Raw genomic sequence first — 16,539 nt, 5'->3', positions numbered from 1 at the left:
TATATATATATATATATATATATATATATATATATATATTCTGTATATATAGATATACACACACACACAAACACACAGATGTAGTCATAACTAGATCACTATGATTGGTAACTTGTGGTTTTACACTTTGTTATATTATGTGAGCACAATTGTTTGCAGGTAGCAGGGGTGGCTGATCCCAAGGATGTTGGCACATGTTTTACTACAATATGGGTGGTAATCGAACAACCATGTAAAATACACATGCTTTATTTTACCGTAACTATGGCTGATAGCTATCTACATGCTGAATACGAGAAATGGAAATACAAGAAGTGATGGTTATTGCACAGGTGCCATTTACATCCCTATAAAAAAAAAAAATTGTACATCGTGTCCACTTACCAGCTGAAATTCTGGGTGGAATAGAGTAAAAGCCAATAAACATATCTAACGCTACCATATAGGCAAACGGCAATGGTGCACTGCCCCCAAACTTCTTCAGCAATAAACTCTTTAGGATATAACTTGAAAGGATTGTCAAGCAAAATAAAAGATTTCAGTTGTCAAAGTTTAAACTTATAAAGCGTACTGATGTCCTGTAAGTTGGGAGAACTGTCCCACTGGCCCCATTTCAGACCCTTATCTTAGGCTGAATAAATAGCCTTATGAATTCCTAAGAGGCTGCCAAGTTCAGGTTAGGGGACCCATGGCCAGTCTAACTCACGGCCCGTGGTCAGACGGCGACACACAGATGTGTAAAACTTGCCTTATTCCAGGAAGCTCCACTTTCAAGATTGTTTCAATACATTTCATTAGATCTGCTTTGTCCCTTCTCTATCACTCCTGATACGGAGACTGAAAATGGGAATGGCTTAGGCTAAAGTCCCACATCCGGCTTTTCTCTCGTTTGTCGGATCCGGCGCGCTCCTGTACACTGTGTACAGTACAGTGGCTGCGCGACAAGCTCCGGTCACGTACTGTCATGTGACCGCAGCATGTGACCAGGAAGTTGCAGCGCAGCCACTGTACTGTACACAGTGTACAGGAGCGCGCCGGATCCGACAAACGGGAGAAAAGCCAGATGTGTGTCCTTAGCCTTAGCTTATGAGCCGAGCCAGACAGCCCACTTAAATGAGAAGTGGAGGAACTTCCCTGCCTGTCTCACAATGGACATGAAATGAGAGGGTTCAGGACCAAAACATGTGATCTGATAGTGAGCCACAGGGGAGCGTCCAGAATTAAAGTACATGAGTAAGTTTTATTATTTCATATTTTGACCAAGAACATTTTAATACAAAAGATTCTTAGACACTGCTTCAGTAAAAGCTCCTTTCTGGGGGAGTTTTGCAGGAGTTTTCCCACAACTTTTCAAAACTGCTTAAACAAAAGAAAAAGTTTACTTTCTAAACATTATTTGCAGTCTTCAGGATCAATGTAGTAACATTCACTTTTTTTTCTTAAAACTTTAAGAAAAAAATAAGAAACCCGCAAAAATATTTTCAAGCAGTTTTGAAGCAGTTTTTGAAGATAATTTTTGAGATCCACTACAAAAAAAAACTGATTAAAAACTCCATGTAAATACAGCCTAAAGAAGATCTTCTCTTGCCAGACAATCCCGTGGAAGGCAACATCCATACAACACAGAACAGAATAGACCTTCCAAAACATGATAGCATTTCATAAACAGAGGAAAAAAAGGTGTATAAACCCACAATCTAGGATTAATAGCCTCCTGACATATTTCCTAAATTCATTCGTTATCAGTTGCAGAATATCTGAACTCCTCTATGTTTCTTTCTAACAAATAAGCTAGGCGTCGGTTTGCAGCGCATGATTTTGTTTAAATGAATGGTAGTCGGTGAATTAGAAATGAAGACATAAAACCTGCTGATATTGCACTCAGACCAGAATGGGTCACAATGTGGACTATAAAACGGGATCACTAACCTCATCTATTGCTTTCTTATAGCTCTTTGTGCAAGGGAGGGATAATCAGCATCGGAGAAAGCAGAGCAGGTCAAGGGAAAGCCACAGGGAAGAAAGCAGGTTAAAGATACAAGTGTTAGTAACATGCTTGTCAAGCTTTTTGAATGGGCAGATACACAGCCAAGTGCTCGCCAAACAGCGCACAGAGTACACAGAGCACGAGGTGCGGAATCACTGACAGACTGTGGATGACGCAGCACTGAGATTTACACAGTCATGCCTTATTCTGCTTAGAACAAGTAACAGAATACATTAATGTGATACACACATACATCAGTGAATATTACGTTACAAGAATGCTCTATGCACAAGAGATACTGTAATACTAAGTCACAATCCCTGCAGAAACATCCCCAAGACAATACTATATATCATATACTAATACCAATACAATAATGCTTTGGAGAAAAAAAAAAACCAGAGGAAGCTAGGGATAATTAGTGAGATGATCCATATACCTGTAAATTTATGTTGTAAAGGATAGGTTAATGTGATATCACACAAGAAAAGACACAGTATTCGGTCAAAAAACTTACATCCTGATGAAAGAATAACGAAACATGCGTTGGGGCGGCAGGGATGGACGGCTACATAATTTTACATTCTAAGTTTTTTTTATTCAAACTTTGTAATTCAAACTTTGTACGCCTACTGAGTACTTGCTACCTATTTAGTGCCTGTTCAGGATTTTTTTTGTTACAGATTTAATACATTGTGTATGGGATAATGCTAATTCTATAATGTATTAATTGAAAATACTGTGTACCAATCTTATTTAAAATATGAATTGTGTTAGCCAGTTGCCCACTCCCTGACACTGTGCAGCTGTTGTATATGGATGTCTTTATTTTGCAAGTTGGAAAAAACAAAATCAGTTTTTAACTTATTCAAATAAAATTGTATTTTTTTAGGCCGTTTCCTGTGTACACAGTCAAATATCAGCAAGCTGCTAATCAGTATTGGCTGGACTGCTCTCCTCTGCTTGAGAAACCTAGTCAGGCACTGATAAACTCCAGCTGATAAAATGCTGACTGCATTGAAACTACAACACAACCTAATAAGTGACACATCCTTCTAAAAGAAAGCTATGAAAAAAGTTATATGCTAATGTTCTCTACTTATACTCACTAAAATTATATTTTAATCATAAAGCCTGTAGCTATACTGAAAATTATACCTATCAGAAATAAATGTACCTGGGAACCATCCAGGAAGCTGTTCTCTCAAACACTCCATCGTATAGTATATGTAGATACCGATACACCCTAATTGTTCAGGAGAAATTAAAACACATTTATCTGATAAAATCTCACCTCTCCTCCTGCTGCTCGCATTAGACTTATTAATAGGCACTTAACATTATTAACTGTACAAAAGCGCTTTTTATAAATCTGTGCTTCCAATGCGGAGCCCCATATCGGTGAATAGCAGTGTATAACACCAGCAGAATGTTAGTTGTGTAGCTCACGAACCTGTCATCTTTAGAATGTCTCCTAACAGAGAGAAAGCGCAATGACGAGGACAGCTCAATAGGGAGATTAGTAAACAGTGGGAAATTATGGCACACGGAGCAGTAATACTTTGCCAAGTATCTCACTTCTGGTTCTTTAAGTAGAAGGACAATAAAGGTATAAAGGGAAACACACATTTACCCAACATACATGCAGAGCGGTTACCAAAGATAATAAAGATATGGACTTATGATTTCCACCTGAGGTTATTCTAAAATTTACGATGAATATTTCATGGTTTAAAAAATGATTCAGTGACTCAATTTATAATTCAAGTGCCAGGAAACATGATAAAAACAAGAAAATAACAAAGGATCACCCCTTTAAGTCATTCCTGTTTTGGTTTCTGTTGGTCTCCATTTACTTCTCGATCACCAATTCACATGCCATTACAGCAAGTGACCACTGCAGCCAATCATTGGCTGCAGAAAGAAAACTATCATGTGTAGGTGCTAATCAAGGGACCAGAGATCTCATTCTGTCTAAGCAAGTGACCAATATGGCCATAATCAATCACGGGTCAAGATAACTAAAGCTTTGTACCCCCCTTAGGCTACTTTCACACATCCGGTTTTTGCTCTGCGGCACAATACGGCGCTCTGCAGAAAAACCGCAACCGTTTTTTTTGCCGCCGGTTGCGGGTTTTTTTTGCATAGACTTACATTAGTGCCGTATTGTGCCGCATGGGCTTGCGTTCGGTCCGGTTTTTGCCGCATGCGGCAGATTTAGCCGATGCCGCGGCCGGATGGAACGTTCCCTGGCCGGATGCGGCGCAATGCGGAAAAAAACGCATCCAGCCGCCGCATGCGGTTTCTTCCACTGCGCATGCTCAGTAGCCTGCCGTAACTGGAAAAAAACGGACGGACCGCATGTAAAAACTTATGCAAAGGATGCGGTGTTTTCGCCGCATCCGTTGCATAGGTTTCACAGCCGGATTGAGCCACACTGCTCAAACCGGATGTGTGAAAGTAGCCTAACAGGGGTATTTTCAAGTTTGAAAGTTATATGCTATTTATAGGTTAGCCAATAACTTCCCATTCGCTGGGAATGCACCTGCTGGGATCCTCTCCAATCTTGAGAACCGGGGTTCTGAGGAGCCCCATGTGAATGAAGCGATGATGAGCCAATGCGTAATGTCTCTCCATTCAATCTTATTTGGGGAGTGCCTAATACCAGCTAAGCGCTGCACTTTGCCATCTCCGGTAGTCCCATTAGGAATAAATGGAGTGGCACTGCACATCATTGATTACTGCTCCATTTTCACAGTGCTCTTCAGAGCCCCGGTACTTTGGATGGGTGGGGTCCCAGCTATTAGGAAAGTTATCCCCTATCACATGTATAGGGGATAACTTACAAACTTGAGAATACCTCTTTAAGGGGTACAGAGCATTAGTTATTTGGGCCAATGATTGGCCACAGTAGTCACCGGCTTAGACAGCATGAGATTCATCTTTAAAGATGCAGTTTACTTCCAGGTAGCGGATTCTCAAACTGTCTAAGCATGTGATTGCTCTGGCCATGACCCCTGCAGTCAGTGATCCTGCACCGTCTAAGCAGATTGATGTAACCCATCACTGGCCAAGTCATTGGGCACAATGGTAATGTGTAGTAATGAGCGAGCACAATCATGCTTGGTTGCTCGATACTCTTAAGGAGCAGTTTGACGTTTGAACGGGCTTGACTTCTTTACAAAGAATAATGGAAGTCAATGGGAAACTCGAGCATTTTTCCCGAAGATCATCTAGAAAAATGCTTGAGTTCCTCATTGACTTCCATTATACTCAATAAATGAGTCAAGCCCATCTGAGAGTGAAAGTGCTCATTTTCAGTACCAAGCACCCAAGCATGATTGTGCTCGCTCATGACTAGTAACGTGCTTAGGCAACACATGATGTACACACCCCTAAACATACATATATAGTGGACAATCCCTTTAACTGCAACTAAATATTTATATCAGTCAAGGATTCTTTATGGGGTCAGGTGCCTTGACAGGGGACAATTTTTCAAACCAATGACATTAGGGGTTCAAAAAGTCACTGATCTGATGAACATTCCCTTCACCACGATGCTCGCTGCCACCGGGGAGGAGTTTCTTCCAAAGTCAGATGAGATGCGTCATTATTACAATTACTGATTGTTCTGCTGATAACAGTGATATTTATGGTGACACAATCAAGTGAACATTAGTTACATCCTTCTGCTTTCACATTAACAATTATTACAATTCCCAATGGGGCTTCCCATCAGCATTATTAACACTGCATCATCCTAAATCCCTTACTCCTGATCAGTGACGATTCTCAGTACTTGGTGATATAAGGTGACTACTTAGTGAGAATTATAGTATTTGATAAAAAATACTTTACACCCTGCGGTAATGTTCTGTATGCAAGATGTAAGAAGTGCTTACACCACATGCTAAAAATTATATTAATATATATATATATATACACACACACACACACACACACACACATATACATACATACATACATACATATATATATACACACACATATATACATACATACATATACACACATATACACACCTGGACCCATGTATCTGTGTACACACACTGTGGTAGCCATTATTAGGTACTGCAGCTCAGATCACATTAACTAAAATGGGAGCTTACTAGTACAGCCACTACATGGTGTAAGGTGCGAAGTTCTTCTTTGTGCGTTTATGTATGTATACACACACATACATACACATACATACACATACATATATATATATATACAGTGCCTACAAGTAGTATTCAACCCCCTGCAGATTTAGCAGGTTTGATAAGATGCAAATAAGTTAGAGCCTGCAAACTTCAAACAAGAGCAGGATTTATTAACAGATGCATAAATCTTACAAACCAACAAGTTATGTTGCTCAGTTAAATTTTAATAAATTTTCAACATAAAAATGTGGGTCAATTATTATTCAACCCCTAGGTTTAATATTTTGTGGAATAACCCTTGTTTGCAATTACAGCTAATAATCATCTTTTATAAGACCTGATCAGGCCGCCACAGGTCTCTGGAGTTATCTTAGCCCACTCCTCCATGCAGATCTTCTCCAAGTTATCTAGGTTCTTTGGGTGTCTCATGTGGACTTTATTCTTGAGCTCCTTCCACAAGTTTTCAATTGAGTTAAGGTCAGGAGACTGACTAGGCCACTGCAACACCTTGATTTTTTCCCTCTTGAACCAGGCCTTGGTTTTCTTGGCTGTGTGCTTTGGGTTGTTGTCTTGTTGGAAGATGAAATGACGACCCATCTTAAGATCCTTGATGGAGGAGCGGAGGTTCTTGGCCAAAATCTCCAGGTAGGCCGTGCTATCCATCTTCCCATGGATGCGGACCAGATGGCCAGGTCCCTTGGCTGAGAAACAGCCCCACAGCATGATGCTGCCACCACCATGCTTGACTGTAGGGATGGTATTCTTGGGGTCGTATGCAGTGCCATCCAGTCTCCAAACGTCACGTGTGTGGTTGGCACCAAAGATCTCGATCTTGGTCTCATCAGACCAGAGAACCTTGAACCAGTCTGTCTCAGAGTCCTCCAAGTGATCATGAGCAAACTGTAGACGAGCCTTGACATGACGCTTTGAAAGTAAAAGGTACCTTACGGGCTCGTCTGGAACGGAGACCATTGCGGTGGAGTACGTTACTTATGGTATTGACTGAAACCAATGTCCCCACTGCCATGAGATCTTCCCGGAGCTCCTTCCTTGTTGTCCTTGGGTTAGCCTTGACTCTTCGGACAAGCCTGGCCTCGGCACGGGTGGAAACTTTCAAAGGCTGTCCAGGCCGTGGAAGGCTAACAGTAGTTCCATAAGCCTTCAACTTCCGGATGATGCTCCCAACAGTGGAGACAGATAGGCCCAACTCCTTGGAAAGGGTTTTGTACCCCTTGCCAGCCTTGTGACCCTCCACGATCTTGTCTCTGATGGCCTTGGAATGCTCCTTTGTCTTTCCCATGTTGACCAAGTATGAGTGCTGTTCACAAGTTTGGGGAGGGTCTTAATTAGTCAGAAAAGGCTGGAAAAAGAGAAAATTAATCCAAACATGTGAAGCTCATTGTTCTTTGTGCCTGAAATACTTCTTAATACTTTAGGGGAACCAAACAGAATTCTTGTGGTTTGAGGGGTTGAATAATAAATGACCCTCTGAATAAACTTTTTACAATTTAAAAAAAATAAATAAAAAAAGAAATAACATTCTTTTTTGCTGCAGTGCATTTCACACTTCCAGGCTGATCTACAGTCCAAATGTCACAATGCCAAGTTAATTCCGAATGTGTAAACCTGCTAAATCTGCAGGGGGTTGAATACTACTTGTAGGCACTGTACATGCATATGTCTTTACACACTACTTAGGATAAGTGAGTGCATCCCCTTTGAAATGTAAGGTTTTAATCAATATCTCCCTGAATATGAGAACGAAGTCCAATTTTTGTTTTTTACAAGGCTGAGTTTCATACGACATTTTTTCAACCTATAACATAAAAGGTTAATAATATAGCTTTCATTACAAAATCTTTAGTTTTACTCATCTGAATTAATGTAAAAATGAATATACCCCACATCAAACACTACTACAATTAGTATTTTGTATGACCTACCATACCAAGAAGCACCCCTTGATGACCACGTCCGATGCACGGAGCCAACGCGGCTGTCAGTGCTTTACAGCAGTTGAATGCTTTGCAGCACCGCAGGAACGGAGGACAGGTGAGATTATTTTTATTGTGTGTAAACAACGGCATAATAGGGGACAAGAAGGGGACCAGTGGGAGTGCAATACTAAACAATGGGCACATTACTGCAGGGGATATTACTAAACAATGGGCACATTACTAGAGGGCCCAAGGAAGGAGCACAAGGATGGGCACATTACCACAAGGGGTGACAAGGAGGGGGCACATTACATTTTATTGGGATTATTTTTTTTTAATTTTCCATTAGCTGCTGCATTTTCCCACCCTAGACTTCTACTTGAGTCAATAAGGCTTCACAGCTTTTTGTGGTAAAATAGGGGCCTTGGCTTATACTCTAGTATATACGGTATATCCCAAACTCTATATTTTAACTGGAAAAGTTGGGGGTTGTCTTACACACCGGAAAATACGGTAAATGATTGTTTAAAACTGCAATAAGTGTCTTCTACACATGGAATGAAAAAAGCTGGCAACATATTGCAACATTTTTTTTATTCTTTAAGAACCACCTCTTTTAGATGCTGGCTGGAAAGTGATGGCTTCTTTAGAATTCTCCATAGGTGTTTCGGTTGGGTTCAGATGAAGAGACATACTTGGTCACTGAATCACTTTCACCCTGTTCTTCAGAAATCCAACAGTGACCTTAGATGTGTGTTTAGGATCATTGTCATGTTGGAAAAATGCATGTCTACCAAGGACACCGAGTGATGCAGTACATCTATAGGCACCATATATTTTTCTAAATTAATTTTTTTTAAAATACATGGTGCCTACAGTAAAACATGGTGGTGGCAGTGTCATTATTTGGGTCTGCACGAGTGCTGCTGGTGTCGGGGAGCTACATTTCATTGATGGAATCAGGAAGTCACAGATGTACTCCTCAATACTGAAAGAAGATGCTATCATCACTCTGTGCCCTTTAGATAGCTGATGCAATATGTTGCTAACTTGTTCATTCCATGTCTAGAAGACTTGGTGCTGTCCTTTAAAATTATGGCGGTCATACAAAATACTAGATGTAGTTTTTTGATGTGATGTATAGTGATTTTTGCATCAACTAACTTGAGCAAAAACTGAAAGTTTTGTTCTACAAAACTTTTCAAAGGGGGTGAACTCATTTATGCTAAGCACTGCATATACCACACACAGATATAGATTATATATATATAACTATATATATATATATATATATATAACTATATAACTATATATATATTGGATACTTTTTGATTAGCTGAAAACTGTGAGAAACGCTTTGTGCTAAGTTGAGTAGGCCATGTCTGCCAGATCTTTGGCTCAATTTGTGTGTACATGTCTTGGCCAGATTTATTATGATTGTGAGGCTGTTTTTGCACCTGACTTGACAAAAGAGAGTGATTTAAATGATAAAGGGCATTACTTACGATGCAACAATAACTCCCCAAATTTTGATGCATAATTGTGCTGAATTGTAAATAACAGGAGTTGTAAAGTAAGTTAGACAAATATATCTTGCAAGGTACATAAAAAATATTATACAGCCTGAACCACTCTGATAAATATGGAGGAACTCATGATTGTCAAATATTAAACATGATTAGGAAATCTTCCCTTTGCTCCTTTACTGTAATTACAACATAAGAAGACACCTTGTGGAAAAAAGGGATTAGGACAACATGTGACAAAAAAAAGAGAATGCACAATAAACCTACAGCTGGTCGGCTTGGCCGTGTCATATTGTCTTCAGCTTTTACATTAGGTCCATCATGTGGCAGGACTGGAGAGACTTCTGGTTTATGGTTACCTGCTACAAAGAAAAAAACAAACTCAGTTGTTGTCTCTACTTTTCATACAATATTACAAATCTCATACATATGGAAAGGAAAAGTTTGGAGAAATAGTAGAAGATAATGAAGATAACGTGCGACTGAAGAAGGCTTTGGAGACTCTGGAGACCATTGTTTCTCCAGTGTTCCCGCTTCTGTTTTTTGTTGCAGGATATATAGATGAATTTTAATGAACTGCAACAATAAAGTTATCATCACATGGGTTTTTAACTTCAGAAAAGTGGACCCCAAACGCTCTAAATTACCTAAATTAACAAAGCTATCCCTGTTACTCTGGGAAAGTGTCTTAGGGTTTCTCTTTCACCCAAAAAGAGGAAAAAGATTCTCTCTCGAAGATAAGACCTTGATCAGTTCTAAACTTCAAGAAGCAAATTATAAGTGTATCACAATGGTATAGGGTTACAACTGAACTTCATAAGATGCACCCTGCTGTCGATTCCAAATGCTGGAGATGTGGAGTGGGGGAAGGAGATACCCTACATATTTTTTGGTTGTGTCCGGCACTGCAAAAGTTCTGTTAAGGAGTAAGAGACGTTATCAGGTTGGTGACAGGTACCACACAGACTTTGGCTCTGAATTGTTTCTACTTCAACTATCCGAGTCCTCTCCTCAGTCTTATAAAAGTTCCCTGTTGAGATTCTTGGTAATGGCGGCCAGGGCCTGTGTCCCCTTGGCCTGGAGGTCCTCTGTTCCTCAGAGTCTGTCTACATGAGTGAACAGAGTGAATGACTTGATGTACATGGAGGACCTGACAGCTTCCTAGACATGATGCCTTCTACAAAACTTGGTATTATTGGATTGAGTTAAAATATTCCGATTATGGTAATTGGATAGTTTTGAACTGAACAACGGGTCCCCTTATGCACATGTTTCGTATCGACTCCTGATTTGTGTTTGTCTTCGTTCTGTTTCCTTCGTGTATTTTCCTCTCCTCCTCCCCTGGTTTCTTTCTGCATGTTGCTAATTCCCCCTTTTTGCCTCTGCTTCTTCTCTTTCTCCCCTTCAATCCCGCCCCCCCCAAAAAAAATAATTTTTCAAACATGGAGCAACTACTGGGCTGATCTCTTCATATGTTCTTTGCAATCTTGTTTAGCAAATGTTCAGTTATGGCGGAACTACATAGGTTTCATTCTTTTCTGTGTCCATGTTTTGTGGTTAAATAAAAAAATGTAAAAAACAAAGAGCAGGGGCACTCTCCCTTCCCAGGGCCAATGATGGCTTTCTACTTTTCTCTGGTTTTGGTTACAGTGGTGACATCACGTCAAGTGTGCGCTTCACCACTGTAACTAATCACTGAGCTCAGATCCCAGGGTGTGTAAATAGCATACGCCGCTCACTAACTGGCTGCAGCACTGGTGACGTTATGTCAGCACTAGAGATAGACAACAGACACTGGGAGCAGCGGTGGAGACTCAACCATGGACCCGGGAGGGCAAGTAATAGTTTGGGTTTCTTTCGTATAAAATCTGCAGCTTAGAGCAGAAAATTTTCTTATTTTCTACTCTACAAGGTTTAATGAGGATCACATTCTTGCCACCATAAAAATGAATTCTTGTCTGTCCTCTTAGTAAATATTATTTGTATTGTCACATATTGTCTGTACATGTCCCCTCTGAATTGTAAAGCGCTGCGGAATATGTTGGCGCTATACAAATAAAAAAAATTATTATTATTATTACTGTGGAACCTTGGTTAACGAGAACAATCCGTTCTGGGAGTGTGCTTGTTAACCAAGTTACTCGTTCAGCAAAGCAAAATTTCCCATAGGAAATAATTACAATGTAGACAATTCGTTCCACAACTTGTTAAATGTCCCATCCTGGTCCCCTATTGTGCCATTCCACACATGCACAAACACGTACAAACGCGTACAAACGCACACAAACGCACACAAACGCACACAAACGCACACAAACGCACATTATTGCTCACTTTACCTTCCGTTCCATCGCCGGTCTCCGGGGACTTGCTGTTCACTAGTACGGGATGTGTATCGGGTTACCATCACGACGAGGGAGGAACTTCCGCTGCCAGAGCACTGACGTCAAAAGGCAGGAGCCGCTTGCCTCTGATTGGTCAAAGCGCTTACTTTGAGTAGCGGTGACAGAGGAAGTTCCTGCTTCGTCGCTATGGTTGCCGATGCACAGCCTATAGCGGCGAACTTAAGGACCCAGGAGACCGGCGATGGAACTGAAGGTACACATATGCTCACCTTACCTTCCGTTCCATCGCCGGCCTCCTGGATCTTGTAGTTCGCCGCGAGGATTCCTACCTCGTCGTGATGTATCGGGGAACTACAAGAACCATGAGGCCGGCGGTGGAACGGAAGGTAAGGTGAGCATAATACTGTATGTGTGTGCGTGCGTGCGTGTTTGTGCGGACTGCAAATGTGCGTTAGAGCGCGGTGGATGTACAGAACCGGAACTGTGTGCGGTGAGGATTTTGCTCGTACAGCAAAGCTTTCTCGTAAACAGAGTTACAAATTAACAGAAAGGTTTGCTTGTTAAGCGAAATTCTCGTTAACTGGGTTACTCGTTAAGCGAGGTTCCACTGTATTATTATTACTATTAATAAATACAATCAGAATAATAAATGCATGGTGACAATGACTTTCAGAACTCAAAGGATGACTTTCAAATCTATGGTACACGGAGAAAAGTAATGATAGAGGTGCAAAAATAGGCAATAAAACACAATAAGAAAACAATGACCTTAACTTTGTACACACTCCTCTGGCTGGGCAAGGTAACCTGGTTAGAATGACAGTGTCCAAAGACAATCTTGTAACTCCACCTTGTGTAACTCTCAATTATATGTATAGCAAGTACAAAATATAAAGTCACCCTCCGATACTGACAACTATACAAAAAAAACCTGCTTTACATTAAGGGTTAACTTGTGGGTACACATATTTGACCCAATTCTAGATCTGCCATAATGCAAACTACTCCTGTTCAAGATCTGACCATAAGAAGCTAAGGGAAATTTGTTAAAAACTTCATGCCAGAATGTGGTCGTAACTGCCTGTTTTGTACCAAAATTTGCAACATTTTACACCAGTCTCCACACTTTTTTTTCTCTCTTTTTTTTTTTAAAGTGTGTGGCTTGGATGGAGGGTCAGGGCTTCATACCCAGACAAATTTTCTAAGCAAATTATAGTGCTGTGCTGCTACATGGACAGGAAACTATTATACAAATTTATGAAAAATCACTTGCAATGCTGGTCTAAGTATATACCCACAGGGCGTGGGGATCACTGTTAGGCTATGTGCGCATGTAGCATTTGTCCCTGCAGAAATTTCTGCAGCGATTTGAACAGCACACGTGCGCTTCAAATCGCTGCAGAAAGAGTCAGATATAAAAAAAAAAAAAAAAAAAAGCCGATTCCATGTGCTGTGAGTGCAGCCCCTCCCATAGACAGAGTGGGGGATGCATGCAAAGCGCAGGAAAGAAGTGCCATGTCACTTCTTAGTACGCGCGCTTCGGGCAGCAACCGAAGCGCTGCGCTCTAATACGCCACGTGCGCACGTCTCCTGCATAATCTTCATAGATTATGCTGGGGACGCAGGACGCATGCAGTTACGCTGCGGTGCAGAACGCAGCGTAACTGCATGCAAATACGCAACGTGCGCCCATAGCCTTTGAATTATTTTAGTCAAACATAACAGAAACTGATATAATCCTAACCTTAATGGTTTTCAATTTTGTTAAAGGGAATTAGTCATCACATTTGACCTATCTAATCTATTAATATGGGCATTCAGGTTATAGAGTGCTAACAATAGTCTTACCTTTTATGTCTCTTATCAGAAGTCTTGTTGTGGATAAATCCTTTTATCACTGTATGCAAATGAGCTCTTCCAGGCTATGGGTGGATGCTGCCTGGAAGATAACTCCGCCTTCAGGGATTATTTTAAATAAAAGAGATGTTACCATTGTGATGTGTAATGACCGCTCTCTGCTGTCACTGCAGAGCTGTGTGTGATTATAACTGACATCTGCAGGATCCTCTCAGCTTCAGCCTCCATCTCACAGTCAGACACAGTTGCAATAAAGCAAAGTAAAACACGTGTTTGACAGAAAAAAAAATTAAATTTGACGTTTGCAGGTAACACTCCTTATAGTTAAAATAATCTAAGGAAGCAAAGTTATCTTCTAGGCAGCATCTGCCCCATAGCCTGGAAGTGCTTATTTATATAAAGTGATAAAAGATGATATATCCACAGCAAGGCATCATATATGAGACATAGAGGTATGGCTTTTTTCAGCATTCTATAACCTGAATACCCATATTAATAGGTTAGAAAGGCAAATGTGGTGGCAGATTCCCTTTTAAAGGGGTGCAGCTAAAATGGAAGTGCATATGTAAAACGTAAAATGTAACCCTACCAAAATGTAATGTAAAGTGTGCCAAATTTATAATCTGGCATGAACTATTGTGATAAATTTAAAGACTGTCTTTATTGTCTGATTATATTTGTTAAGCGGTCCCAAATTTCTGGGTGGAACGAAAGAAATTCAAATATCAGAATGCATTATATAAAGGGAACCTATCAAGTAAACGCTATTAAAGGGAATCGGTCACCCTTTTCAGTTTTCTTCAATTTTGCTGTGCGCAGGTGCCATGGAGTCACTGCGACTTCATCGTGCAGGGGAGAGATGTCAGGCAGAATGCGCAGGGGAGAGATGTCAGGCAGAACGCGCAGGGGAGAGATGCCAGGCAGAAGGCGCAGGGGAGAGATGCCAGGCAGAACGCGCAGGGGAGAGATGCCAGGCAGAAGGCGCAGGGGAGAGATGCCAGGCAGAACGCGCAGGGGAGAGATGCCAGGCAGAAGGCGCAGGGGAGAGATGCCAGGCAGAAGGCGCAGGGGAGAGATGCCAGGCAGAACGCGCAGGGGAGAGATGCCAGGCAGAACGCGCAGGGGAGAGATGCCAGGCAGAACGCGCAGGGGAGAGATGCCAGGCAGAACGCGCAGGGGAGAGATGCCAGGCAGAACGCGCAGGGGAGAGATGCCAGGCAGAACGCGCAGGGGAGAGATGCCAGGCAGAACGCCCAGGGGAGAGATGCCAGGCAGAACGCGCAGGGGAGAGATGCCAGGCAGAATGCGCAGGGGAGAGATGCCAGGCAGAACGCCCAGGGGAGAGATGCCAGGCAGAATGCCCAGGGGAGAGATGCCAGGCAGAATGCCCAGGGGAGAGATGCCAGGCAGAATGCCCAGGGGAGAGATGCCAGGCAGAATGCCCAGGGGAGAGATGCCAGGCAGAATGCCCAGGGGAGAAATGCCAGGCAGAATACACAGGGGAGAAATGCCAGGCAGAAGGCGCAGGGGAGAGATTGTACCGCCCTGAGAGGGGCCCGGCCGCTTCCTCCGCTTGCTCGGGCCGAGCCGCTCGAGGTCCGGGCTCGGGTTGTCGGTGGCACGAGCGCCTCCGGACCGGGGGCCACGTCGCTCTGTTGGAGGGGGGAAGAGGTAGTGGGGTGGTGATGGTGGGACGGGGCGCGCAGCCGGGGAGGGCCGCGCTGTCATCTCATGGGTCGGGGTGACGGGATGCACCACCGCTAAGGCTGAGGCGATGGCGGGCTCGTCCGGGATCGGTGTTGCGGCTGCAGCCGAGATGGTAGCCCCCTCCGTGGGTAGGGGCGGTGTGTCCCGGGGCCCGGCTTGGGGGACTGCAAGCGCTGATGTTGTTGTCTGGGTGCAGGGTGCCGTGCCGCGGTGTAGTGTTGTGCCCGGATGGCACTGGTGTACTCGCGATTAATTCACACAGAGTCACTGGTAAACCAAAGTTCGGATGTGGTCGGTCCCCGCAGCCGGCTGCGGATGTCCCCTGTGGGGTTGATGGTGGCCCCTTTTCCCGTGCACCTCTAGTAGTTGTGTTCCGGCTCCCCTGCCTGGGCAGTGGTAGCCCGCTCCCCGGCGTTGAGCTGCCGGAGGAGCCCTCGGTTGCAAGCAGGTGCTGACCCGTCGGGTGTTTGGCCCTTGGCGGTGACGCTCACCCGGTCTCGGTGGGCTTTTGCCTTCTTTCGGGACTTTGCTGGCTGGACCTCATGGGTTCATCCACACCCAATCAGTCAATTTGCCTATACTCAGTGGCTTCTAAGATAGGATAGGGTCTGAGTACCCGGTTTCTGGTGCTCCGGTACACGGTTGACTCCCCGGTTCAGGACCGGCGGGCTCCAACCCAGGCCCGGTCCGTACGGTTCCGCCGGTTGCTGTACCGGTACTCCTGCAGGCGGCCACCACCGTCTGCCTGCCTGACGTTTCAAGGGTCCCATGCTCCTACCCGGGTCCCTGATAGCTGCTCCACTACCACTCACTGTCACTGTCCAAACTCATCTCCTTGAACTTCCTGCCTCAAGACAGTAGTCTCCTCGGTGGGCGTGTCTTTTCACCTGACTCCGCCCACCTGGTGTGCTCTACTGGCCCTGAGGGAGACATCAGGTCTCCCTTTCGGGTGACTGTGTGTGACCTCACAGGGGGTGGGGTGTATGTGGTAGGTGTTATTACCTGTGACCC

General features: G+C 43.2%; 1 protein-coding gene across 7 annotated transcripts in view; it reads right to left on the bottom strand.

Moving 5' to 3' along the window:
- TNIK (TRAF2 and NCK interacting kinase) overlaps nucleotides 1–16,539 on the bottom strand; it is a 434,420-nt gene that overhangs the window by 56,776 nt on the left and 361,105 nt on the right. For 6 of the 7 annotated variants that reach the window (XM_075340619.1, XM_075340622.1, XM_075340623.1 and 3 more), the window contains one exon: nucleotides 9,887–9,981. In XM_075340619.1, the coding sequence (XP_075196734.1) occupies nucleotides 9,887–9,981 (95 nt within the window). Of the gene's footprint in view, nucleotides 1–1,929; nucleotides 1,954–9,886; nucleotides 9,982–16,539 lie in introns of all 7 variants that reach the window. The other variant, XM_075340626.1, reaches the window with a different exon arrangement.

The sequence above is a fragment of the Anomaloglossus baeobatrachus genome, chromosome 3, assembly GCF_048569485.1.
Source record: "Anomaloglossus baeobatrachus isolate aAnoBae1 chromosome 3, aAnoBae1.hap1, whole genome shotgun sequence".
NCBI lineage: Eukaryota > Metazoa > Chordata > Amphibia > Anura > Aromobatidae > Anomaloglossus > Anomaloglossus baeobatrachus.
The sequence above is the reverse complement of the archived record's forward strand: the minus strand, read 5'-3'. Positions and strand labels throughout refer to the sequence as shown.